The sequence below is a fragment of the Neopsephotus bourkii genome, unplaced genomic scaffold (genome assembly GCF_033783945.1).
Source record: "Neopsephotus bourkii isolate Nb327-2 ecotype Australia unplaced genomic scaffold, CSIRO-AGI_Nbou_v1 NB_887, whole genome shotgun sequence".
Lineage (NCBI taxonomy): Eukaryota > Metazoa > Chordata > Aves > Psittaciformes > Psittacidae > Neopsephotus > Neopsephotus bourkii.
Genome location: NW_026901381.1, coordinates 2,718,979 through 2,746,876, shown reverse-complemented (window position 1 = coordinate 2,746,876; position 27,898 = coordinate 2,718,979). Strand labels below are relative to the sequence as shown.

General features: G+C 43.1%; 2 protein-coding genes across 3 annotated transcripts in view; both read left to right on the top strand.

Moving 5' to 3' along the window:
* Nucleotides 1-27,898, top strand: part of MUSTN1 (musculoskeletal, embryonic nuclear protein 1) — a 53,777-nt gene continuing 25,879 nt past the window's right edge. Inside the window, exons 1-3 of one of the 2 annotated variants that reach the window (XR_009726115.1) lie at nucleotides 1-241; nucleotides 3,007-3,127; nucleotides 3,883-4,171. Coding sequence is in view for 1 of the 2 variants with exons in the window: in XM_061357305.1 (XP_061213289.1) it covers nucleotides 233-241; nucleotides 3,007-3,127; nucleotides 3,883-3,989 (237 nt within the window). In the remaining variant the exon portion in view is untranslated. Of the gene's footprint in view, nucleotides 242-3,006; nucleotides 3,128-3,882; nucleotides 4,208-27,898 lie in introns of those variants that run through there. The other variant, XM_061357305.1, reaches the window with a different exon arrangement.
* Nucleotides 9,689-27,849, top strand: ITIH4 (inter-alpha-trypsin inhibitor heavy chain 4). Its single transcript, XM_061357264.1, is given in 24 exon segments — nucleotides 9,689-9,838; nucleotides 11,409-11,569; nucleotides 12,029-12,133; nucleotides 12,788-12,950; nucleotides 13,044-13,154; nucleotides 13,238-13,366; nucleotides 14,349-14,465; nucleotides 15,021-15,189; nucleotides 16,167-16,283; nucleotides 17,808-17,989; nucleotides 18,824-19,006; nucleotides 19,577-19,716; nucleotides 20,050-20,115; nucleotides 20,117-20,193; nucleotides 20,682-20,714; nucleotides 21,671-21,703; nucleotides 22,432-22,485; nucleotides 22,813-22,851; nucleotides 23,338-23,451; nucleotides 24,032-24,177; nucleotides 24,180-24,211; nucleotides 25,641-25,795; nucleotides 26,640-26,823; nucleotides 27,399-27,849. Coding segments are annotated over 23 exon segments (2,571 nt in total). The 5' UTR covers nucleotides 9,689-9,763; the 3' UTR covers nucleotides 26,810-26,823; nucleotides 27,399-27,849.

Genomic DNA, 27,898 nt, shown 5'->3' with positions numbered 1-27,898 from the left:
TAAATACCGCAAACCCTCGTCATGGCTAAGAATAACACTTCCAACAACAACAGCCTCAGTCAACCTGAATCATCCAGGGTTCTGGTTTGGGAAAATGACCCATCTAATGACTTCATGTTAGATGCTCTATATAAGTCAAGGAAAAAAACAGGCATTTGCAGAGCTCACAGGCTGGATTTAATCAAAGGGAAACAACCTCGGAAGGGATTACGGTAGACTGAGCACCGCAGTTATGTCACAGGTACTGGGAGATCTGGCTCTCGTTAGAGCAGGGTGCCTGGCAAATATGTTGCTGCTTTGGATGCTCTGTAGTTTGTTGGCAAGTGACTGTTTTTAACCCATGAATTCAGTGTTTCTGCTCATGTGACTTGTTTGATTGTGTTGAAGTATTTAAACACTCTGCTTATGTATTTTAACAAGTAAGTTGCTAGGAGGGAGTATGTGATGAAAAGCATCTGCCCTCTACATGGTTAATTTAAAAATGTTCTGGTTTTAAAATGTCCTGGTTTGCCATAAATATTTTTATTTCTGCAGGAAGAGAAAAACCATTTCCACTGCTCTGGTTTGGGATGTTTCACAGAAGGAATGATTTCCACTTTTCCAACGTGCTATCTCAGACAGTGGTTTGAAATTTGGCAGTAGTTTTGAAAGGATGTGGCTGCACTGAAGCGTGCTGCTCTGTAAAACTTAAATGTGTGAAACTTAAGGTGCGGGAAAGGAGGGAGCATCCTGGCAATTGTAACTGTTCAGATATGATACTTGAGACTGACATTTTGTGAAGTTTGTAACTAATGGTTAGTCTTTAATGTATTCCCCAATAATCAGTGAGTGTTTCAAGGTGATCTTAAAATTACCTCAGAAATGTTGAGGTTTTCACTTAAGTTTTAGGTTTTCAACACAATGTGTGCGTGGCAGAGGGCTCCAGAGCATGAGAATTTGACATGATGGGTGGCTGGGATGGAGGGGTAAGAACGTGGGAATGATAGAAGAGCACAATCCTTCGACCATACAGAGTAGCTCAGTTCGGCTGGTTTTCTTGACTCCAAAGAAAGAGACTTTAAAAAACAGCCATAAATCTTGCTGACCAACGCTTTGACTTGTTGACAGGAGGAGATAAAGCATGGGCTGCACTGCTGTGCCAGCTGGGAATTGCTCCTGGCAAACCCTGCTTACGAATGCACTTGCTTTGGGAGCAATTAGCAGTCCTGCAACCAACACTGACAGGTCCAGGGCTCACCTCCATGGCTAACGGTAACCTTTCTGTGTAGCATTTTTGCTTTTCAGCTGGGGACTGACTAATCCACAGCAAGTGTCCTGCTGGAAAAGCTTGAAAGGCTTTGTTTTAAAATGCCAAGGTGAAATTCAACAGTTCTGCTCAGCCTGGTTGTGTCTCAGCGCATCTCAAGAGCCTCTTTTCCTTTCCCTGTCCCCAACAAGTCCCTCATCCCAGTGGAAAGAAGTCCCTTGCTAGTCGTGCATGAAGGACCTTAGCAGGTTTTGTATTTCTGTCAACAAAGCTTATGAGGGTTCCCCCTTTTGTCCGAGAGCCAGCACAGGGCTGTATTGGTTGGCTGTGGACTGTGCCGTGGGCATGGGGGACTGTTCCCGTCACATGCTAATTTTCATCACCGATGGACAAATGAAACCATGGCTGCAGGGATGTTTGGTTAAACAGCTAACAGGCCAAAAGCTGTTACGAATTTTGAAGGGCTTGCTACCACCCTTTCCCATTGCTTGCTTTGGCTACTCATAAAGTGTTTTCCCCAGAGGTCTTGTTAATGTTTTGTTTCCCACAACACACACAAATGGGATTGACAGTGAGCTATTCTGAGTGTTCCTGGGAATTCACAGCTGGCAGAAAACATGTGGAAGGCTCCAGTGCAGCCAGCCCACCCCTGCCAAGAGCCAGGCATGCATGTGCTGTCTCTGAAAGCTCCCTGGGACTTGCTGCCCCTGCCACTTGTGGGCCTTGAGGGACTTCTTTCCCTCCATAACTGTTTCTAGCGTTATGGATGGTGCCTAGAAACGTGTAATGGGCTCCACGGCTGCCAGAACCTGAATGTCACAAGTTCTACATGTGTAGCAATAGCTAGAGTAGTTTCTCATTGATGGTTCAGCATGCAAATCTGTTAGTCTTGGAGTGGCAGGGAGGGGGTGTCTTGTTGCTTTTAATCATATCTCCTATGCCCCTGCACCCTGCCACAAGGTCTGCCTGGTGGGACCTTGTCAATCTGTCTTTGAGGGAGTCAACTGAAGAGGGAATGTTAACTGTGCTGACTGTTCCCAGTTGGTCATTGGCACTGTGTCAGACTTAGAAGTCCTGATGTAAAGGTAGGGGTAGGGTAGGCTGTAAACAGATCAGTACTTGGACATTGCAGTGCATCACTTGATGATACATCTGTTCCTATATCGGCTTTCCTTCTCCGTGCTCTGAGTCCACTGTTTCAGATATGTTCAGTACATGCTTGTAGACAACATGTTGAGTGCTCAGATACTTTTGTTGCCTAAACTTAAGATCAGTAACAACACGTCAAGTGTTAAGTTTATTCCAGCTAAATCAAGCCAGACTTCAGAATCTCTGATTTTCCAAAGAGGTGCTGAGTAGACTGAGGCACAAGCACAGCTTAGTAATGATGTTTTCCTTCCCAAATGCTGGACAAATTCCTGAATTACCAGTCCGTACTTGCAGAATGACCAGGCTGGGCTGGGCACAGAGAACTTTAAAATAAAACAAAAAATAAAGATAAAAATTTAACAACCCTTTCAAAGACTGAGCAATCAGAAAGCAATTTCAGCACAGTAATAGAGGCAACTGGTTTTGGCGAGGACAGTGAAATCATGGTTGTGCAAACATTTGGAGTAGTCCAGTGTACAGTCTCAGAGTTTAAATAGGTGGAATATTGTATTAGCAACTCTGCATGTTGTAGCCTTTGGGTTGAGGCAACTTTGTTCCCTATGCTTTTAAACACAAAATGCTGATGTGTGGGCGATACGTCTGTTTCTCAGCAAGCCCCTGTGAAAAAGAAGCGTCCTCCAATGAAGGAAGAAGACCTCAAAGGAGCCAGAGGAAACCTTTCCAAAAACCAGGAAATTAAATCCAAAACCTACCAAGTGATGAAGCAGTGTGGTAAGTCTCCTGGATGGAAATGATCAAGCAGTCTTCCATAATAAAATGTCATAATTGCTCTCTTCAAGAGAAAGAGTACGCCTCTGGAACAGCAGCCAGCAGTGCACCTGGCCTGGCTGCGCAGGGCTTTGCATCAAGCACCCTGATGGCACCAACAGGAGCCAACAGGGCTCTGATCTGGACAAAGTAGAGGGAGATCCCTGACTCTGCTTTCTGAATGAGGGCTCCAACCAAGCCCTGGGACCGTAGTCGATGTCCGTGACTGCCCGAGTTGGACATTGGGAGTGTGGTCATAGATTTGGGGATTTCTGGCCTCACAATTGCAGGACTTCATGTTTGAGATGAAGCAGAAACTGGGGGGGGGGGAGGGGGATAAAAGGCAGAAATTGAGAGAGAAGAGAATGGCTGCTTGCCCTGAGCACTCCTGGTGCTCTGGACTTGGGTTGCCTCTTCACCTCCAGTGGGACAGTATAAGGAAAAACTACTGATCTTAACCTGTTTTCAGTGTAATAGCCTGGACCTCAGTAGTTTCCAAGTTTCTAAAGCACCTGTAGGGATTTGGGGCCAGTCTATGGTAGTGACCACCTGCAGATGCTGTCAGCTGCCGTGTGCTTGGATTGGGAGCACTGTACTTTAAGGTTTGGGAAGTTAAGTATTTTATCACATGTGTATGTATGGCTTTCAGCAGCGCTAGTTTCACTCTCTGAGTTTGGTGAGCTACTTCACTGACTGCTCTCCCGGTTTTCTTTTCCAAGAACAAATGGGCTCTGCAGCACCTTCCATATTCAGCCGGGATCGGACAGGGGGTGAAACAGTCTTTGAGAAACCGAAAGAAGCGCCGGCCAAGAGCGTCTTTGGCTGATGGCGGAGCTGGATGTGTCTCCCCCAGATGATTGTTGTAACCTTTCCCCACATTTCTGCCCCTTACACTGAAGTCACTGCAGACCTAAGTAGCTAATCTCTACTGTAAGTCATTAACTAGGGAATAGGCATGTGCCAAAAGCTATAACTTCCATATTCATTTTTATCACATGCTTCCTTTCTGTGTATTAAGTGGTGTTTGCTATAATGGTTTAATAAAAAAAAAAGATGTTGGACACAACGTGGCACGGTGGGGTGACTAATCTCACTTTAGGTTACATTAATAGTGTGGCTGCTTTGGCATTGCAAGCTCTGATCTGGCCTGTCACACACAAAAACAGCCATGCAGGTGCGCGGTGGCAGTGCAAGAACTTCACCGCGCTCTTGCCAAGGAGGGGCTGAGGAGGAGCTGGTGAAAGGGCATCACACAGACTGCAGCCTTAACCCCGAGCTGTGCTGAGCACAGACGGTGCCCTCTGGCGGGGCAGCTGCGGGCCGGTGGCTCCCGCTCAGGGCTCCCCTCATGGCCTTTCCCTCCATTTTTCCCTCACAGCCCCTCATGGCAGCAGCGCCATGTTTTCCCCACACGTGGCTCTGCTGGGAGGCAAGATGCTGGCTGTCCGTGTGCTCCAGAGCCGAGGGTGGGTGCTCAGCCAGGCCCTCTTTCCTCATGTCCCACTGGATGAAGTGAAAGTAGGCTGACAGACCAGCAGCACTGGTGCCATGTCCTGTCAGACAGGAGCCGAGCAACGCACAGAGTGTCTTCCACAGCCAGCACACTGAGTGGAAGCTGGCTTTTTGCAGCAGTGTTTACATCTGGGTTTGCTGCATTAAACACCAAACCTGCTTTCCTCTGAGGTTATAAAATGGAGTGTTTTCCCTTGGCTGGATCTTCGCTCAGACATGGATGATCTTCTGCTTTCTTGGCACCTGGCATGCTTTTCACACACCCCGAGTCCCTAGCAGCACGCTGGGGATGGTAAGGTAAGTGACGCTTTACTTCAAGGGTTACTTTACATTTGTACAGGCTAGACCTGATTAAGAGGTAAAAGTGATATCAAAAGTCTGTGTGCACTGTGAAATATATTGTATTTGTCTTTTGTGTCCCAAACACCTGATGAATAAAACATGCCAATGTCCATGAAGCGCCCAGAGAGACTGTGGAGTGGGCCTCACGTGATCCTGCCCCTCTGCTCTGTTCTCGTGAGACCTCCCCTGGAGCATTGTGTGCAGTTCTGGTGTCCTCAACATAAAAAGGACATGGATCTGTTGGAACAAGTCCAGAGGAGGCCACGAGGATGATCAGGGACTGGAGCACCTCCCGTATGAAGACAGGCTGAGGAAGTTGGGGCTGTTCAGCCTGGAGAAGAGAAGGCTGCGTGGAGACCTCATAGCAGCCTTCCAGTATCTGAAGGGGGCCTATAGGGATGCTGGGGAGGGACTCTTCATTAGGGACTGTAGCGACAGGACAAGGGGTAATGGGTTAAAACTTAAACAGGGGAAGTTTAGATTGGATATAAGAAGGAAATTCTTTCCTGTTAGGGTGGTGAGGCACTGGAATGGGTTGCCCAGGGAGGTTGTGAATGCTCCGTCCCTGGCTGTGTTCAAGGCCAGGATGGACGAAGCCTTGGGTGAGATGGTTTAGTGTGAGGTGTCCCTGCCCATGGCAAGGGAGTTGGAACTGGATGATCTTAAGGTCTTTTCCAACCCTGTTCTATGATTCTAAGGAAGCAGTAAATCCTTTGGGGTTAAGGGGGGGAGTGGGGCGTCCTTAAAAGTATAATGATATTGCTGGTGCATTGCCCTGCCCCATTTTTTCCATTTCAGAGACAATTATTTGCAGCATATACAAAGACCCTGCCTCCTGTCTTTGCTGGACACTATTTCTCTGTGGGGTCTGGGCACCTCACAGGCACCTCAGCACAGCATTTTCCTTTAGAACCATAGAGTCATAGAATAGTTTGGGTTGGAAAGGACCGTAAGATCATCCAGTTCCAACCCCCCTGCTGTGGGCAGGGACACCTCACTCTAAACCATCTCACCCGAGGCCTCGTCCAGCCTGGCTTTGAACACTGCCAGGGATGGGGCATTCACAACCTCCTTGGGGAACCTTTGGCAAAGACTCTCCTAGAGCTCTGAAGATAAAACACTGAGGAAAAAAATTCCCACCCTCGTAGCACTAAATCTATCTCTGCTTCAGGTTTAACAAAGTCTCCTTAATTCATCTGTGATGAGAAGTTGGCAGGAGGTTGTTTAATTATTAGGAAAATTATGGAGAGGGAAGAGTGGGGCAAAATGTTGTTGCTGCTTTCTTCTGTAGGAGACAAGTGACTGGATATTGCAAATTGGCTAGACTGGTTAGCAGGAGAGGGGGATGCTGTGTTTCAGACCTGGCTTTAGGGTATGTTGGTGCTGCACAGAAACCTGTGTTCCACAGACACAGCAGGGATCAAAGGAAGTTATCTGCCAGGAACAGGGATTTTGTGGACAGTTTTATTTCCAGGATGTCCTCAGGTTCAATAATTTGTGATGCTTCCCAGTGCGATAGTGAGTGCTTGGGACTAGGGATTTCATTTTGGTTTTTTGTCTTTTAATATGGACCTCATCTGAAAAATACGCATTGGAGGTAAAAGTGTACCCCTGGGATGAAGTCAATGCCCTTTTTGTGACAGACAAGTCCATGCTCTCCTGTATGAATTGCAGGAATTGCTCCTGTCCCCAGCCTGGCTACTGCACTGGCAGTTACTGGCTACTTTGGGAGGACAGGAGATGGTTGTAGTTGAGAGGAACAAATATATGAAGCTGTGTGCTATCTCTTTCTTCAAGCCTTGCAAATCTAGTGAGTCCAAACATGGAAAATGTGTTTTCTTCATTTTTTCCCCTCATTTTCTTAACAAGAATCAGTGACAGAGAAGTATGTGAACAAAGCCCCAGGGTTTGAGTTTTTAAGTAATTTTGCAGTCAAAAGACATGACTGTTCCCACAGTGGATTTAGATCCTTTCTCCAAGGTGATCTGGAGTCATTTTAGAGCACGTTCATTCTCTTCAGTTAGAAGCACTGTGTGCCATGGGACTGGTGCCCAGTGTACCAGCAGCAGTGGGCACTGCACAACACCAGGGACAGCTGCTAGTGGTGGTTTGCACAGGAGCAAGGAGGTCGAGCCTGGGGACAAGGCTGAGCACAAGGGTTTTCCTGTAGCTGCTTCAGCAAGCCACAGAGGGATGCAGGAAGGATTTCACAGCTTTTGCTGGGAGCTGGCCGGCTCTGTGAACCCACGAGCAGGGCAGAGCTGACCACGCAGCCTAAAGCTGTGCAGTTAAAACAGCTCTTCAATGTCCGTGTGATTTTACATGCGGGTATTAGAAAAGTGGTGACAGATCCACTTAATTAAAGCTAAAGCTTTGGCTCTTGGGGATCTTAGGCCACTAAGTACGTAGTCCAGTGTGGTTTAAGGGATTAAAGAATCAAAGTTGTAGAAATTAATCAAATGTAGAGCAGTTTTTTCTGTTGAGATATACCTATTTACACGTCCTGCTATAAGCAATACAGTATTTGCATACAAACAGAAGTGTGGTTTATTTTTTAAAAAGTTACTTAAATCACAAGTGTTGTAAGACCAGGCTGTGTTCAACACTCTTTATGGTGAACTTGTAAATGACTGTCAAAGTAATAAATTACTGAGCCCTGCACTAGCATCTCCTTGCAAATCTGAGGCCACTAGAAGCATGCTGTCCACCTGGGCACTTTGTCTGTAACATAGCAATGAACCAAACACAGATGCATGTATTTCCACAGGACCTTTGTGTTTATTTAAGACAATTAATGGCATCATCTACTGTGGAGTTATAAGGGGGAGTGGGGGGGAAGGAAGTAAGGTCAAAAAAGCAATATGAAAAAGTGGTTTTATGTGGATGAACAGCAGATGTAGTTGAGAAAGGGCTGTCTGCTCGCCTGGAGCTGCCAGCACGTGGCAGACAGGTAGAGAAATCGTGGAGGGTGGGCAGGATTCAGCCTTCATCTGCTCAGGGCTGAGGGAGGAAAAGGTCTTTCCATATTGCATCTCTCCACAGCACCAGCTGGTTGAATGTTAAGGTACCTGTATATCATAGAATCACAGCATAGTTAGGGTTCGAAAGGACCTTAAGATCATCAAGTTCCAACCCCCCTGCCATGGGTAGGGACACCTCGCTCTAAACCATATCACCCAAGGCCTTGTCCAACCTGGCCTTGAACACTGCCAGGGATGGAGCATTCACAACCTCCCTGGGCAACCTATTCCAGTTCCATGTGTGTTCATATAAATATATACAGGATCCTCTGAACCTACAGCCCTCGGGGATATTAATTTCCTGTCCTGTTGATATTTGCAGTATTTCAAACATTGTTTTCTTGCATTGGGACTGAATAAACAAATGAAGCCTGCTGAAAGCTTTCCAATGAAACAAGCAAGTTCCAGGCATGTGGTGCAGGAATGGTTTCTGACAATTTTCTCCCTGGTCCCCATTTCTCAGCTTGATTTCCCCAGTTGTAGAACTCAGATGAACTTTTGAAATGGCTTCTGCCTAGGGTCTGTTTTTCCCACTGCCTAATGTCCCCACAATGTGTTTCAAAAGCTTTGTAGAATAGATAGGAATTACAACTGTTCAGGTGAAGTATCTTCTTAGTAGTTACATGAACTATCCGGTGTAGGAGACTACCTAAACACCATGAGTGAGCATGTATTTTAGGAATTGTTAATACAACAGGGTCCATAATTATTTGTGTACAAAATCGGACTTGTAGGAGAATTTCTTTTTCTAGGACTACAAGCCATGCCTTGACAAACAAAAGCTTCACTTCAGGTCCCTGCTGGATGAAGATTTCATTATAAAATAGGGGATGAAAATAGTAATCACACTCAGTTTCCATGTAAATTTAGGTGCAGAGGTCTCCCAGCACTAATCTTCCATGCAAACAGCCGCACTGAGTGCATGGGTTAAAGGCAACATTGCAGAATCCCTGCTTGGATACGCTGAAGCTGTGCTAGGGCTGGACAAGGCCAGGTGTGCTCCTGTGCATGGCTGTTGTTGCACTTGGTTTTGGGTGGTTTGTGTCTTTTGTACACTTACCTACATGTGTGTACAGTACTGACTCGGGGAGTCCAGGATTGATTACTTTCTTTTTACTGTTTAGCTGAAGACAAACCACGGCTGGCTTTGCTATTTGACAGCAAGGATCATGACTTGTCAGAGGAGGCAAACAAGGATGTTTGCAGAGGGCCGCTCTGTACCCCTGGTTGGGCAGTGAGACATGAGGTTTGCAGAAGTCGCCAGCTGTAAAATCTGACATAAATATTGCATGTATTAGCAATCTCCAAACCTCCCATGTGTTCTAGGGGCTCTAAGGTTGTGCCCTTTCAAAGGGCTCTAAGGTTGTGCCCTTTCAAATTGTTACTCTTGGATATGGTAGAGATTCATGCGTGCAAAACTGCCTGTTGTTGCACAGACCAGTTCATCTGCCTTGGGTCTCACATGCCACAGTGCGATTGAAGTTTAAAAAGAAAACATAAGGTTTTCTCAACCTTATGCATTATGAAACATTAAAATTCTAATGTTTAATGGCAAAGATCTGCTGGAAAAATAAACGTTAACCTAGTCCAAGTTTTACCTATGTTTAACATGTAAATATTAAGTTTCTGGGTCTCTTCAAAGCCTACATCTTATCCCCAAGCACAGGTTACTCATTAACTGATTAAGCCCAACCGAGTTTTCATTTGAAAATCTGGTCTTTCCAAAATGGAGGAGAGAACATTGCTCGCATTGATGGTCTTTTCCTCACTCATAGTATTAGCAGAAGCTATTGCTCAAAAGGTATTTGTTGTATTTTATTTCTTTTTGACAATATCTTGTTTGCTCATTTGGTGATCCATGATTTTGTGGTAGCTGGCCAGATAATGCAGTTATATCCTCTGGTGACTGCGCCTGTGGAGCGTTAAGTGTACGGTGGTGTGATTTTAGAGCTTTGGGTCCTTTTAAGGCCCTTTATATTGTTAGGGAAACAGTGAAAGGCTTGTATTTCCATTGTGCCTATTCAGGAAAGTGTGAAACGCAGGCAGGTTTCTGTGAGGCAGGGGCAGGTCATGTGGCTGCTGCAGGGGTGCCAGGTTTGAGTATGGCAGGGCAGCAAACATGAGCAGAGGTGCTCAGAAAGCCTTTGGGAAGGAACATTCCTGGGAGAGATAGCCCCAGTCCAGGCAGGGAGCACTCCAGCTGGGGGTGGGCAGGGGAAGGCACCCATACTGCCAGGATCAGAAACTGTTCTCTCAATGAATATTTTGGGGTTTTATTCCATTGTCCTGGATTGTCAGTAGGCAACAGGAGATGGAGCATACTCTGGCAGCATATAATGAAAAAATAAACAGCCATCCATTATTCACACGGCGTTGGCTATGTCACCTCCTGCCTTGATGCCCAAGTACTGAGTGACTGTGTTTAGCCTGATTAAACTTCTGAATTTCAACCAGTGCTTTAAGAAGATGCTTGTGGATGCTATTAGTTAGCGAGCAAAGTACAGGAGGTGCATTATCAAAATAACCAAAGGTCAGTTACTCATTCAAAGGATTTGTGAGGCTAGAAAAGTAAAGATAGAAGTGTGAACTGTTCTGATGCTGAGCTTTTTTGTTTTAAGAAACTATTGGGCTATTATGAGGCTGGTGATGCCCAGATCAACCCTTCTCAGTGTCACTGCTGACACACAGGTAGAGCTTTTAAAGCAGACATCCTAAATGCAAAACGAGGGTGTTTACAGGGGCAGTTCCCACTCCAGCCTCCCTGTGGAGCGTTTCCAGGCAGCTCCAGGAGAGCCCCCTTCTTGGAGCGTCACGAAGCACCAGACCAGGAGAAACACAAGCGCTCAAAGGGCATCCTTGCTTGTGCAACCAGCGGGAGGTTGGAGGCCCACACAGGGTTTCAAACCTCCTCACATCGTATGTGACACAAGACACCAAGCTGAAAAACATGCAGAAAAGTCAACAGTTGGGAGAGCAAGTAATTAGTTGCATAAAATGCTATCAGATTTCTTCCCATGGATCAAATGCTTAGACATCTGATTTTTCTCAGGTTTATCTTAGGCAATGTATCGTGGTGACACAGCAGCTACTGCAGAGTAGCCCAAGGAGAGAAGACCACAGAAAAAGGCTCGACAGAAGCCTTCTGTGGAACAACATGCAGGCATAGCTGCAGATTTTCTATGGAAGCAGCTGCAGAGTTGTGAATGAGCAGATGGCCAGCCTGGACATGAACAATTCACCCTCCCCAGTTCCAGCTGGACCTTGTAACGGTTCATTCTTTCATCAGACTTTTCCAGTAACATCACCCGGGTAAGGGCTGCTTAGGAGCAAAACCTGTGTTCCTGTTTCAGCCTGGTTTCCTTCTTTTCCAGCATGGTATTGAAATCTACAGCCTCCACATGGACTGTAAGGTCACATCACGATTCGCTCACACCCTCATCACCAGCAAAATTGTCAACCGAGCTAATGAGTCCAGAGAGGCCACCTTTGAAGTGGAGTTACCCAAGACAGCCTTCATCACCAACTTCTCCATGTAGGACCAGTCCTTACCTGTGGTGTGAAGGAGGCAGCTCTGGGGACTGGGGGTGCTTTTATCTTTTTTTTTTCAGGGGGTACTGAGAAAAGAGCACAATGAGCTGAGCTCTGGAGCATCCTGCACAAAACACTCTGTGAGGCAAAGCAGTAGGCAGCCGAATAGAAGTCCTTTCCAGCCCTATCTATTCTATAATTCTATAAGGCAGAGAGGGCAAGGGTGCCTGCTGCCACAGGGTAGATGACAAACATGCTCAGTGGTGGTGTTCCTCCTGCTCCAGCCTCCCTGAGACCCTGCAAGGAGGAGGGCTGTGTTGTGGTGGTGGCTACTGACATCCTCTGGATAGAGTGGGATGTGGGAGCCAAACAGTACCCCTTGCTCATGCCCTGAGGGCTATGAAATGCAGAACTCCTCTTGTTGCTTTCCTAATGTTAATTATTTTTTATGGCAACCAAACAGGTCCATCGATGGTAAAGTATACCCAGGAATAATAAAGGAAAAAGCTTCTGCTCAAAAGGAGTATAACACTGCAGTCTCACATGGGCAGAGTGCCGGCCTTGTCAAGTATGTTGCTGCCCTGAGTAATCCTGCTCCAATGCTCTTCCTTGGCTTCTCCCTCAGCTGGGGGAGCCAGGATTTAATGTGATAGGGATAAATGTGAAAAGCAGCCTTGGGTTCTTGTTGGGAGGGACTCTGTGTGTGTGTGTGTGTGTGTGTATGTTCACACATGTATATGATTTATATCTGATACTGCAATGGGCTTCAGTGGGAGGTGTCACTATTTAGTGTTCCTCTGGCACTTGCCATCATGCAGGACCACCTTGTTGGTCTGGGATGGTGCTCAGTCATTGAGACTGCTTCCCCGCAAGCATAGGGGACCATGGTACTTGAGCAGATGTCAGACTTTTGGGATACATTTAATCTCTGCTTCCCATGTATTCATTCCCAGTTCTACTTGATCCCAGTCTGCTTTATTTCTGCTTCATTTCTCAGCTTGCATATGCAGCAGCCATGGCATGCTATTGTAATATATGTGATGTATACAGTACTGCAGGCAATGTGAAAAGTCTTTATATGATGAATAGGATTTACTGCTACTCTTTCTTTTTTATTATTCCATGTGGCCCCTTGGTCATTATTTAGCACAATTCATAAACTTTGGCCACCACAAGAAAACCTTCACTTTAGGAGGTAAATCTCTGTTTGCCCCCCCTGCAGAATCACAGGCAGAAAGCTGGAGCAGTTTCATGTGTCTGTCAGCATCGCAGCTGCCAGCAAAGTCACTTTTGAGCTGACATATGAGGAGCTGTTGAAGCGGCAGCTGGGGAATTTCGAGCTGCTCATCAAGGTCCGACCGAAGCAGCTTGTGAAGCACTTCCAGGTGAGCTGTCCTCCCGTGAGGGCTGGGCAGGGAGCAGTGTGGTGGCTCTGGGCACAGCTGTGTTCCCTCTGATGCTGACTTCTCCACTGGCAGATTGATGTGCACATCTTCGAGCCACAGGGCATACGCTTCTTGGAGACAGACAGCACGTTCATGACAAATGAGTTAACTAAGGTGCTCACCAAAGTGCAGAACGAAACCAAGGTAAAGCAGTCACTGCCAGATGTTACTGCCAGTGGCAGCTTTAAGATATGTTGCTTTACATCTTTTTTTCTGATTGCTTGCAGGCTCGTATTTTATTTAAGCCAACTGTAGATGAACAGAAGATAAATCCTGAATTTGATGAAACCCTCCTCAATGGTGATTTTGTTGTGCGTTATGATGTTAAGAGAGATGCCACTGCAGGTGATATACAGGTGAAAAATCAATAGAAATAAAAATGTTTTAAGATCACAGATATGTCTGAATGTGAAGTGCAATCAGAAAAACAGCAACAGTTACTTTGAAACACCAGGAGTGACAGGAAAAGCTATTTTCATTAATCCAGGGTCTGCAGGAACTGGTAGCCATAGTCAGTAAATCCCCAAAGACACCAGGCACAATGCAGGAATGGGTCATCCATTAAAAAAAAAAAGAATCAGGCTTTCAAATTTTGATTCCATACCAAATCTGCTCATTATAGATGTCTCTCTACATTCTGTTTTTATTATTTTGGCTGACCTAAGGTGTATTTGTAGCTTCTTGTAAATAAAGTTTAGAGGGATGTGCTTTATGTCACTATTGAAATGACTGCTTGATTTATTTTTTATGACAACTGAGGCATAACTAAAGAGGCCAGGAACTTGAAAATATTTATGGGCCACTGCATATCCTGGGGAACAAAGTACACTATTTTGCATACCATTTCACTAATGAACTATACATGGATGTGCTAAAAGATGGCAGTCAATGAGCAGAGATGTGCTCATAGGTGATAATCAAGAAGTAACATACAGTAATAATACAGATATACATATGGCAGAGGTGTATAATACATATATGCACTGCCCTCTCTTGTAATCTGCTTTCCACAGGTAGTCTTGCTTCCAGCTAGGGAAATATATTTTAATAGTTCTTTGATTTGAGCTTATCTAGAAGAACAGAACACTGAGCATGCATCCCCCTTCTGGCTATGCCAGAATCTGAAGATGCAATATTTCACAGTATCACAGTATCACAGTATGTTAGAGATTGGAAGGGACCTCAAAAGATCATCTAGTCCAATCCCCCTGCCAGAGCAGGAACACCTAGATAAGGTTACACAGGAACGTGTCCAGGCGGGTTTTGAATGTCTCCAGAGAAGGAGACTTTAGTTAGTTAGATGAAATTTTATACATGATTTTCCATTCTGTATTTCAGATTGTCAATGGGTATTTTGTGCATTACTTTGCACCCCAAGAAATGCCAGTGTTTCCCAGAAATGTCGTCTTCATTATAGATCGAAGTGGCTCCATGGCAGGCAGAAAAATTGAACAGGTAATGTACCTCACAGTACTGATCCCTACTTGTGTCCGTCACACACAGCAGCCTTTGGAGGAAGCAGCTGTGAATCTCACTTCAGAAATACACACTGGTTTTGTAGACAACAACATTTTCAGACATAGAGAAACACTTGAAAAGTGCACAGATTTGGGCTATTAAAGAGCAACACTTTTCTGATATGGCTGTTCTCACAAGTATCAAACATTTAGGCAGAGAGCATTTTTTCTGTATCTTTGCAGAATGATAATATCTAATTTTTTTTAATTAGTTTTAAAGAATCCGTTTGTCTGGTTTACCTTTCTTGATGACTGTGCGTGTAGCTTTGCTAGGGAGCAGACAAGCCCATTACAGCCCTCATAGGTGTTTGTGTTTGCAAGTTAAGTGAATCAGACACTTCTGGTGTTCTCAACCTGAAAAATGCCATTGCGACTACATAAGAGCATTGGTCTGCATCTCAAATAGTGCTGTTGAGAAACCCCCTTATTACACAGCAATTCCAATCCTGGTTAAGTAGTAATACTCAAAGTGACTGTTTTCTCCTTGGAACAGACTAGGGATGCCCTGCTGAAGATTTTACAAGACCTCCGCCCAGAAGATCGTTTCAGCTTTATCACCTTTAACAGCAAAGTGGTGGAGTGGAAGACCTCTTTGCTGCCAGCCACTGCAGAGAACGTGGCAAGTGCTGCAGGATTTGTGCAAACCCTTTCTGCTAGTGGAGGTACAAGGCACCACCGAGATGCTTGTAACCACAGCCTGTCACTCAACATAATATATTGCTTAGAAAAACAAGTATTTTTATTAATTGTATACTGGCACAGAGCTGCCATAAGTGTTCATAAAGCAAGTAAGTATTTTAATAGTTATGAGTGGGAGAGAAAGACTGGACATGGGAGTGGACAGTTGGGTGACTACATTGTGATATGGATAAAGAGAGACGGTTGCATCAGATCTATGAACCGTACAAGCCACAAAGTTTTGTTTCAGATTTTTAGAACAGAGGTGGCTGGAAGATTTCCCAATAGTACCTTTTTTTCCTACAGGAAAATGCAATTCAGTCAATATTTGACAACAATTTGCTGGTTTTGTTTTTGGTTTTTTTTTGTTTGTTATTTAATTATCAAGGGTCCCCTTGTAAAATAAAATGCATGCAAAGTCATACACCTGTGTAAGCCACACTACAGAAACAAACCAACCAAAATAGGCATGAAGCATTTTAACTGCTGCACAACTCAGTGTGCCCTGTTTTATTTAGTTTTAAGCACACCTAAAGGCTCTATCTCCTGTTAATGTTATCCTATTGGTATTTATGTAGGGTTTTTTATCCCAGGTGTGAACAGCACCAAAGCCATCTGTGCACAGCTCTTTTCTCTGACTTCTCAAATAAGAGACAGTTCTGAAAAGTGGGTTGACAGATGACAGTGTATTTATTTAAGCACTTTCTAATGGCTCTAGACATGTTTGTATTTCCCATGACATATGTGTGGAAAACGATCCCAGAAGAACACTCAACCATTGTCACTGCAATATAATACACTGTAATTAAGCCGAGTAGGCTGAAGCCCTGAATCCTAATCTCTCTGAAGGATTACTTCCTGCAGAAAACTTTAGATAACTCTGCAGGGCCTCTGTGGATAAGGTGCACTGATTTCTTCAGATGATCTTTCCAGGTGAGTGATGCTTGATTTCTCATTATAGGCACAGATATCAATCATGCCCTGCTGACTGCTGTGAGTGGGCTGGAGAAAACTGAGGGGCTGCCGGAACGGAGTGTCTCCATGATAATTTTGCTGACGGATGGCTAGCCCACTTCTGGTGAGTAAATACTAGCTCAGTTCTTTCTCTCCTGGGTTTGTTATATCTTTTACACTTGCATCCCAGCATGGAAGATGTAGCCTATGCTTCAAAAGAGTTTTGTTATAAGTAGGCTGGGTCATTTCTGGATCTGTGTTCGAGAGAGGACGATTATGACAGGGCTATGGCAAGGGCTGTAAGAAGTGCCCACCCATGACTACATGTCATTTAGCTGGGAAGAGTTTTGGTAAATACCATTGGTTTCCCAGTTTATAAACTTGAAGGAATTGTTGGAGATACTCCAGGCATAGCTGAAAGGTGAAAGTAAAATACTTACAGCCAGAGCAAATACATAGACATTTTGCATGCATTATGTATGGTGCCATTTGAGAGGCATTGCTTATGCTTTTTCACCCCCCTTGACCCAAACTTGAGATATTTTCAAGGGGTCTCTTGTTTTATATTCTTTTCTATGTCTAGCTCTTAACTAGTAATTAGCTGTGATAGCACAAACCAGAGGGTTGAGATAAAAACATTGCACTAAATAAACAGTAACTCCCAATGCAATGGCACAAACATCGCTTGTTCTGAACAGAAGCTGGTCTGTTTTGTGTGGCAAGCAGTATCTCTTCGAGTCCAGTAATATTAATTCAGTTGTAAGCCTTCTAATAAGAACATTCTGCCTTTCACATCATGTGATCCTTACTGGTTTAGTGTCAGTTTATTTGTTTCAGGTTTTTTGTTAGATATAATTCATCTTATGGTGCTGCCTACTCAGCACAGCCACAGTGTGTCTCAAGTATTCCCAGGCACATCACACATGCACAAGCTGGCTAGAAATCAGGCCAATGTGGAATGCCAGGTGAACACATACAGTGTTATTGCATGCATTGCTTTCCTTGGTAAGGCAGGCTGAAAGGGAAAAAATCTGAGCTGCTCCCATAATACTGCTACAGGCAGTTCCTGCCTGGAAGTGCTGATAGAGAAGCTTTCCATACAGGGCCCTCAGTGGCTCTTCAAATGGGATGAGATGATGGCATGAAAATCTTTTCCCTTTGTCAGCAAAAGGGCTGAGAGAGGAGCATGGCTGAGTTAATTGGCAGTTTGTGTGAATTACACCATTAACCAGGCCATTCTTCTCTGAATTGATGTGCATAATTTTTATGGATGGTACTTGTCTTCCCAATGCTTGATCAAGTGTTTCCATCCCTTGCTCTGTTGATTTGTAGAGTGTGTCCCTTTTGTCCTAAAAACTTCCTCTGGCCCTCATAATCTTGTAAAATAATTTGCACTTACTCATGACAACATGAGTAGGAGTTAGTAAAAGTCATTAAGGGGGGAGAATGAGGTTCTGGCACTCCATATGCAGAGTGATGCTTTCATCTTCAACTCAGTTACTGAAATTCTGTCCCATATATTTTCAAGATTTTATTCTGAATAATTTCTAAAAGGCTTTAGGAAGAGTTTTCCATTAAACCCGCTGCTGTCTTTTTCTACTTTTTAAAAACCCAACCACACAAGTGTATATTTTTGTTTCAATTCCAGGTGAGAGTAATGTGGAAGTTATTGAAGAAAACATTCAGAAAGCAGTCAATGGGAAATATGCGCTCTTCTGTCTTGGCTTCGGGTTTGATGTCAGCTATAAGTTCCTGGAGAAAATGGCCCTAAGCAATGGGGGGATAGCACGTCGTATATATGAAAATGCTGATGCAGCCTTGCAGCTCCAGGTCAGGACTAAGGAATATGCTAAAAAAAAATCCCATTTATCAGCTGTGGCTTATGTCTTAGAATATTTTCTGAGATAGAGAGTTGGAGTTCAGTTTATCTGATGATTTTGGGGAGGGAGGGAAGCAGTTTGGCAGCATCTGAGGGTTTGTACCTTAACCATGATTCAAGTTGTCCTCAAATGCGTTTGGACAAACCTGGGAACTCACACATTTCTGTACCTCTGAAAAAAGACTGATTGTCCAGGGGAGGTGATGCTAAGAAAACATCTGTTCTTGGATCCTATTCTAAACCCCTTGAAGCTCCACCATTGGAAGCTGTTTGCTATGGTTTCCCTAGAGCTCAGCAGGTAGTCTGAGGCACATACAGGCAAACTGGCTCTGCAATACCACCAGCCTGGATCTTTCCTGTCCATTTGGAGAGGTGTTATAACTTCAGAGATGTTCTCTTTTTTGGGAAGCCAATTCCACCTGTTTTGCCTGGATTTGCTTCATGCCAGCCCCAGTACAGAGAAAGATTCATCCTCAGGATTAATCAAGTTTAAAAAAAAATCAGAGTTCAAAAGGGCTAAAGCAAAACACCTGACTGAACGGGATGGGGATCCTGGTTGGATATTTGAATTACTATGAGAAGTGTTCATATGGCATCTCAAGCCTGGTTAGAGAAGGTGCGCTGAACTTTGGGAAGAAATATGTATGGGGTTTTTCCTAGCAGCAGTCCTATACTGCTGAAGGAAAAGCTTTGTTCCCTTCTTTTTAAAGGGGTTTTAGACATTCGGTATATTGTTCTGCGTAATTTTGCAGTCATGTGCGTGCTCTCTCTCTGCTTCTCTTTAGGGATTTTATCAAGAGGTGGCTACCCCAATATTAAAGCAAATTGAAATGCAGTATCCAGGAAATGCCATTGAGGGATTAACAAAGAATGATTTCAAGCTGGTTTTTGAAGGATCTGAAATTGTTGTATCTGGAAAAATTAGCAATGAGCTTGATCTTTTTCCAGTAGAAATTAAAGCTCAGTCAGTAAGTGCTTAGTTTACTAACTGTGAAAAATGTATAACCCTTCTGTCTTTTATAGTTCACTAGAAGACTTCAGGAAGTCTTTAGTGTGCAGTACATGTTCTCTGCATTTGGGCATTGTGCTGCTTTCCTATCTGGGGAAAATGCTTGAGAATTCAGGAAATTTTCTTCTCCTGAATTTAAAGCAAAATAAAAACCTTGAAGTAGATCCACAAATAAGCAAACAGTAATTTTAATCCTTTCAAAACTATAATATTTTGGCCTTTCAAGCATTTTTAGGAACTGGTTTGTATTTTTAGATTAAAGAAGGAAATATTAATTAATCATCTCAAAAATAATGAAATAGAACCATTTCATTACCTTCTTTTTTCAACACTGTTTCAAGTTCATAAATATAGATCCAAAATACATGCTGCTTTTGTAGTTTGGGGTTCCATTTTTCAATGGGAAAGGACAAAATTGAAGGACAAAAAGGGCACTTTGGTACTGAAAGATGTTATTTGAAGTCTAATAATGTGATTTTAAAAGAAATCTGCAACTCTTCTTTTGACAGTCAGTTTTCTCCCACTTTAGCATTCTAGTGACTTGACTCTTAAGGAAGAAGCAAATGTCAAAGAGAAGGAGCAAGTATTTCAAAATCAAAGTTACATCTTTGGAAATTTCATAGAGAGACTGTGGGCTTACTTAACCATTCAGCAGCTGCTGGAAAAATCGTTAAGTGTCTTCCTGCTTCCTATTACAAATTTCTAATTTAAAATACAAATGAAAGATCCACAAAGAAATATTTCTGTAGATAGTATTAAGAACATAGTACACTGGAAGAATACTACATGCCTGTATGAGGAACATGAGGTGCCTTTCAGTTTATGACAGCCCTGTATCATTAAACATGCATACATAGGTGTATATACACATACGAAAATGTAATAGAAAATATTCTTCTTGACATTACTCTGAAATACATGATATGAATATGAAAAAGAATCTGAAGATGAACTGCTCATAGTCTGTATATGTTATTTCTTCATTATTAATACCGACTTTAGTATTTCAGCACAAGAAGAGGACCAGAAAAGCCTGGAGGCTCAAACATTAGAGCTGTCTCTGCGGTACACCCCTCACTTCCATGGTGGTCACCAAACCAGCTGACCAAGAGCAGAGAGGCCTGGCAAACAAACCCACTGAAGCTGGTAAATGAGGCATCAAACAGTCCCTTTCAAATATGGTGCTGTTTTTGAGGATTTGTTGTTGACCTCCAGTATTAGGTTCATTTTCTAGTGATATGACACAGTAATAAGCCACATTGGAGACAGGATTTCAAGGACTAGCATCCTTTCAGATAAAACATACAGGATTCGTTTTAAAAGGTGAAGTGGTGAAATGGGCACTCTTGTTGAAATGGAAAATAGTTTGTTTAAATATTAATTAAAAGTAATGTAACAGCTGGTACTCAGCATTCCTGCCACTGCCACTCTTCTCTGTAGCATTAAAGTAGGAAAGTGAATGCAGGGGAGGAAAGCATGTTACCACTTGCAAGTGCTCTTTCTGCCTTTAACACACATAAAAGCTCATCTCCTGAAGCCCAACACCTGCTTGTCCCAGTTTTCTGGTTTGCACATCGGTAAAGTAATTGACTGTTGACTGTATGACACTAATCTGTTCCTTTTCTTTGTGTTAGATAATGAGAAGTGCAACAGTGTTCCAGTAGGAGGTAAATGTTTTCTTCTTTTTCCAGTAGCATATTTCCATAATAGTCTCTAATGAAATTAAAAAAAGAAGCTTGTGTTTGTTTATAGAGGTGATTATCTGAGATTTAAAATAATATATGAAGCAAAACGTAAGCAATGACTGCCATGGTCTGTGTGGGGTTTGGGTAGATAGCATGGACAAAGGGAGAAAATTTTCCATTCAGAAAGTCTGTAAGGTCAAAATTATCTTTACTTATGAGGATAAGTAGTTCTTCAAGTGAATGGTGCTGATGATGCTTCTGCTTCTTCCTACTGTGTGCCAAGCATCTATCAGAAAATTAAGCTCAAGATATTTTGGAATGAGTTAATGAGTTCTGAGGATGATTTAGGTTAATGTTTTTCTCTTTTTTTGGAAATAATAGATCTGTTTGACTATAAATTTTGAACTTCCAGCATAATTAATCTGATAATCTCAGCTACGATAATATATCATAATGGCAATGCTTTTATAGATGAGAAGCCCTGGTTTTGCTCTAGTTCTTTCACAGTAATTTACTAAGGGTATTACAGTGCAGCTCTGTTCTCTGAAGGTAACCTGTTTCAGAGTGGCACTAGGGAGTTTTATAGCAGAAAACTCCTTGACCAGAAGCATGGCCCAGGGACCATCCTGCCCTGCTCAGGCACCAAAAGTCCCCCATCCCCATGTGAAGATGGGTGAGGGCCCAGGCATACTAGTGGCAACCCTTTTAGCTAATCCTTTCCTTATAAAGTTCTTAGTAGTTTTTGTCCATTTCTACCCTTTGGCTGGTAATATTTTGCAGGTATCAGTGTTAATGTTCGGTGGACCTCATTACTGCAGATAGTTTATGCTGGGAAAGGAAGGCAGCTGGAGAATTACACATTTGATGTTTGAAACAGTCCCATAGGGTATGTAATACCATCATGGATAAAATATAGATACTCTCTTTTTTTTCTCCAGATGCTTACAAACTGAGGAGTGCATCACTTCCTGGTAAGTGCTTTTCATTTGTTTATATTCAGAATAATGTTATCAAGTTCATTTAGTATGTAGTTTGATAGCAATATTCCTTTAATAAGTATTCTTTGATTGTGGATGCCCACTTGATATACAGTTGAGGTTTTATTATATGTATTTCAGTCTGCAGATATTTTGTAATTAACTACAAACTTTTGAAAACAATCTTGATCCCTTTCCAGGGAAACAATCTGGTCCTTTTTCAGAAATAAAAAAAACATTATAACTTCTGAAAATAAGTGTAAAAGATCTGGAAAAGCATATACTAGTAAGCTGGATAGAGCCTTGGGCAACATGGTCTAGTGTGAAGGCACCCCTGCCCATGGCAGAGGGGTTGGAACTAGATGATCTTAAGGTCGTTTCCAACTCAAACCATTCTGTGATTCCATGAAGGAAATGGGCATCAAAAAAAAGTAATATTTACCATCCCGGGGTTTGCGATGTGAAGCCAGTGTGGGGCACAATGGCAATGCCTGTCCTGCAAGGGGGAAGTCCCAGGGTGCTGCAGGAAGAGCTCAGCCTCTCCAAAAGCTCCCATAGTGCAGAGCTTGCGCTGTCTGCTGTCCTGCATAGGATCTTCACATTTGCACATCCAAAAAAGCCAGTGGGCAACCAATGGGAGATTCCCTGTGTTAAAGGGTGGGGAGGGAGATACAAGGCATGGCCCCAGACCAACCAAACATTGGAAAAACCTTTTATTTCAGGTCAATGGTGCTCTGAGCCCCAGTCTGGCGGCAACAAGAAGCTGTTGTCAGTAGGTAGTTATTCACAGTTGTGTGCCAAGAGGAGCTGGGGTGGGTGTGCTGTGTTCAATGTAGTAGCTATGTCCCAGTGTTGATCCTATGAGAAGTAGGCATTGGATGTTGTGCTTTTTTTCCCCATTGGTACAACTTGTTTGAAGCAAAGCTCTCCATAGAAGTCAGTGAAGAGCTCTGCTGTAAAGGCTTCTGTCATAGTGTTCTTCCTGGTGAATTAATTAACTCAAAGAAAAATGTTTCATTAAACTCTTCTTATTGAGAAGAGTTAATAAACTTCATAATAAGGGGAAATTATTACTCATAACATAATAATTTTAAGTATTTCAGTTGCCAGGCAAAGAAAAACAATGAGAGCACAACCTGTTGGTGAGTACTAATGCTAGATATACTAGTTCCTTTGTAATAATTAATGTAACTGTAATGTACAGGTTTTCATCTATTTTTTTTTTCTGCCTGCATCAACTCTATGAAAAACCCCTTTACCTTCATGCAAACCTTGGCTAGTTCTTTCCACATAAGTGAAAAATACCCCATGAGAAAGCCTCTCTGGCACAAGGATATAACCACCAACAGAAATGCAATATAATGTATCTTCAACCTTGGCTTTTTTAAGAGCTCGTTGACTTTAATAAACTCTAAGTTTAAAAATCTGTCACTTTCATTCATATCAAGGTGCTGTGCCTGGGTGTGCTCTTCAATAATCATTACTATGTTGATTTTAACCATTCTATTCCATAGAAGTTAAAACTAGTGTTTTAGGTATGAATTGACTATGTAATTTTGCTGTGCCTATCCAAAGGGAACAGGTTAGAGTTTTCTTTGCATGCTAACGTTGTTCTTCTGGCTTTTCAGTCAATGTACATTCACAGCTTCTCTTCCAATTACCCAAACAAAATGAAATAGTCTGTTTAAATACTGATGGAAAAGCCCAGCCCTCTGTCAACCTGCTCTCAGATCCGGAGCAAGGTGAGTGAGCCCCATTACTCTTGATATCAAGGACAAGGAGAATCACTTTGGTCTATGAGAGTAGTTGGTGTTTTTGGGAATCACCCCCTTTTGTGAAGGATGGTGTCACACCTGCTGCTTTGCAGTGATCAAAGAGGCTGTGGTTAATTTTTCCTTTCTATTAGGCAATATCAACTTCCACTGTGCAACAGCTGAGGGCACTTCTCACGGTCTACTTGGCGGTCACCTCCTTCTGCTGGTGTCACAGCCATTGTCTTTAGGGTTTCCTGCTGCCCAGCCTTTGGGGGCTTCCTAGGATGTAGAGACCTTAAACCCTGCGGTCCCTACCTGCTAATGGAAAGATGCATACTCTTTACAAACTGCAGTTTTTCTTTGGTCCTGTGCTCAGAAGGGCCATGGACTCTGGTGATCCCACTGCAGTCTTTGGCCACATGGAGCTGAAGCCTGCAGTACTGTGCCTCCCAGAACTAGGTTTGAGACCCTGAATGTGTTTCAGCAACAAAGCTGAAGCAGCTTTATTGAGATCACTCATATCTTAAAAGCACCGTCACTTGACAATTTTTTGTTGATGTCATTAAAGGACTCACTCTGATGGGGAAACTTGGAGACAGAACAAATCACTTTGTGCAGTTTGAAATCAACTATGTGAATCCCCCTGCCCAAATCCACGTCTCTACAGATGCAATTGTCCTGCGCCACAATAATGAGAGCAGAGCACTCGGCTGCCATGGACAGAGTTGGCCACCTCCACCATCCAGGGGTAAGAAACATCACCCTGTCCTTTCCCAGACTTGACAGTGTGTCAGATCTTTCTTCACACAGGCCTCTGCTTTCATGTTTGCTTCAAATAAGTGCTTCCAAATGTCCTATCCCATGAGTAACTCATGAGTGGAAGTAGGGTACCTTCACAATCCTCCATTTCAAATACAGAGAACAAAAAAAGGGTTGATTTTAATTCTCTATGCCTGTGTAATAGAATCAGACAACTGCACTTTCAGCCTGCCTTTCTGCTTTGACATCAGGGGCAGAATATTTATCTTCCAAAGGAAAGGACCCACTGTGGCACATAGCAGCCCCTGTGCCACTGCCATGCCAGCTGCCACCAGAGACTTTGTGTGCCTCCAGCTGCAGAGTGAGTGCTGCAAAGTGATGGCTTTAACATTCACTGTCTCTTTTTATTTATCAGTTGGCTCCACACAGGCTGAAGGGTTTTTTCCCCTCTGTTTTAGCAGCAACTCACACCTGGCCAGCTAACCTTTTTTATGGAAAGGCAGAAAGTGTTTGAATAGCTGTCTGTAACTAAATGCCCACTGTTGAAGAGAGTACTTTAAATGTAGAATTTATTGTTGAACTAATTAGAACAGGATCCTTCACCACCACAGGAAAGAGTAGAATGTAACTAGTTCCACCAACTTTTTGCATTGCTGGAATAAACCTCTGAGGGGATCTGCTGTTAGTGTGGGGCACAGGATACACAGCACTCCCTCCCTTACAAGCCATTCTAGACAATAACAGAAGTCCTAAACCAACTACTTTCAACTATTTTTGAATCCAAAAGGAGCCAAGGACATGTTGGGTTTCTGCCCCTGTATAGTTTGTTGTCTGTCAAGCAGAATGATCCTCCTGCTTCAAACCAGCACCTTTGCAATTGCAACGCTTTGTACACCAGCATATATAGGGGTGTTTGTATCTAACCTGGTCTGCTGGGGAGAAAACTGCAGTGAATGTGTGTGTTCTGCAAGCCCACCTGGGTCATAAAAACTGAATGGCTTAGAAGAAAGGCAAGGTCTGAAAAAACCTCTGAAATAGCCAAGAGAAAAGAATTGGACTTGTTGATAAAATAAATTGAATCATTTTATTTGGTCTCATTAATATGATAAAAAGTATTTTGTTTTTTTCTGTCCAAGTATTTCTTGTCATTATGAATAATAAGGTGTTTTCATCAGCAACAAGTTTTTGTCTGGTATATTTGTATGTAACCTGATATGAAAAACATCTGTTGTGCAGCATAAGAGAGAAAAGATTATGCCACTTAATATTTTCCAGCTTAAAAATAATCACCAACTGATCATGAAAAATGCAATTGCAAGGAGGCATAATACATAATTATTTTAATTAATGAATGACTATCTAAATACAGGTTTTTCTTCATTTTCTTCTTGGAAATAATGTCATTATTTACTTCCCAGGCTGAGCATCTCGGTTGAAAAGGAAAGGAGCGTTACAGCATCATTGTCTGATACAGTCACGGTAAAAATTTCCCTTATAAAGTTTCCAGAGGATTTCCTTGGGCTGCATTTCCTGAACACTGACCATTTTTCTGACAAAGTCAGCGGAGCTCTGGGTATGCATCAGTACAGATGTGTGCTACAAAGAGTGATCTTGTAACTAAGCTCCTGAAGTGAAAATATTGGGGGGAGGGGGCGGTTCAGCCACATCATAAGCCCTTATTCAGACTTTACTTCCCTGGGTCCTCACCAGCTCTTATGAAAAGCAGTGGGCAGGCAAGGCAGCAGGAATGCTGTAATTCCGGGGGTTCCAGAGAAGCTTTATATTTAATTTATTCTTTTCAGGCATCTAACATCACCTCTCACTGCACAGTAGACCCTGCTCTGCAAGAGGGGAGGTTTTACGCTGGAAACATAACATAGTACTTTTCTACTGACTATGATTGGTTTAGAATATGTTACAGTAAGACTAAAATAATAGTTGGGCTTAACCTTAACAGTGCTGTGGAATGACATAATTTATGTAGCACATTCACTTGATGTCAAATAGTGGACTATAAATAATGGACATTAAATTGTAAACAGTCAGGGTTAGAAAATGAAAGCCAGCTGGTGCCGAGCATCCCAGCTTCAAAAATCCTGGTGGCACTGAAGTTGCAGTTGTTTCAAAAACTTCACAGACAGAGAGGCTGCATATTCTAAACCCACAAAACCCTGTGAAAACCCATCAGAGTGAGGCTGAATCTCTCTGTGGAGGAGTGTTAGGGATAACAGATCACAGCTGAAACACAGGAATGTTCTTATCTTGCTGTGGGAGCTTCTAAGTGTTACAAATGTTTTGTTGGTTTGTTTTCTGGGGCAGCAAGCTGCTTTCTTGGTGTTACAGTTGTCATTTGGGTTAAATGAACAGCAATTTTCAGAGTTTTTCCTATTTTAAAATAACTTGTGTCTGTTTCTTAGGTCAACTTTATTCAAAAGCACAATTTGAGAGTAATTCCAACATGAATCAGAGAGCTGACGAAAGACTCCTCAGTGGACTTCAGCAAGGCTTTAGACACTGTCTCCCTTGGCATCCCCCTGGGCAAGCTCAGGAAGTGCTGGCTGGACAAGCAGATGATGAGGTGGATTGAGAGCTGCCTGAATGGTGGGTCTCAGAGGGTTGTGGTCAGGGGCACAGTCTAGTTGGAGACTGTAACTAGTGGTGTTCCCTGGGGGTCAATAGTAGGTTCAGTCTTGTTTAAGTTATTCGTCAATGACTTGGATGAAGGGATAGAGTGCCTCCTCAGCAAGTCTGCTGACGATACACTGGGAGAAGTGGCTGATACCCTAGGGTGCTGTGCTGTCCTTCAGAAGGATCTAGACAGCCTGGAGAGATGGGTAGATGGGGATAGGGGGCACGCAGAGATCATAACCAAATAAATGCCAAATAAAGTAAGGTTCTGCTGCCTCCTGGGAGGGTGTTTCCTCAGCTGCATTTACCATGAGAAAAAATGTTTACACCTCAGTTGCTTTTAGCAAGTTTCTGCGGTGTGGAAGAAATGCTGTGAGTGCGCAGCTTCTGTCCCTGTGCCCCCGTCACCACCACCTCCAGTGCTGGGAGTGGAAAGGTCCTCACTGGGCCACGTGGGCCTCTGGTACAATCTGCAAGCATAAAGTCAATTCTGGGCCTGCTCTCTGATCATTTTATCCCAAATTTTGTTTGCTTTGATTCTTTTTCAGGCAGTACAAGAACGATTAGAGCCTTGAGTCGGCCAGTGAACCTGTTTCCTGCTGGTCAATAGATCTAACTCCCTAGAAAAGAGTATTCTGGGAAAGAAAACTATGCAAATGATGCTCTTCCAAATACTTTTTCTCATCAAGAAAACCACACAGTTAAAGCCTTACCTGTTACTGCATACAAATGTCACAAATCTTTTACCTTGAAATAATTACGCTTTCAAGATGAGAATGCGCTTGCTTGTTATTTTAAACTGGTTCATAATACTCAATGGGATTATGTTGCTGAAGATTTATGTGAATGGACTGAATAAAATCATCAGCTCTCAGTCTGATATGAACACATGGACTTAGGTTTCCAACTAAAAACAAGTAGTGGCATCACCCAGCCCAACAATTTGTCAAATAAATCCACAAATATGTCATGCAGACAGTAATAGATTTCTAAAACATACACTCTTGAGGAAGTTACAACTGATAATGCTCTTGAACTGTGTGTTTTG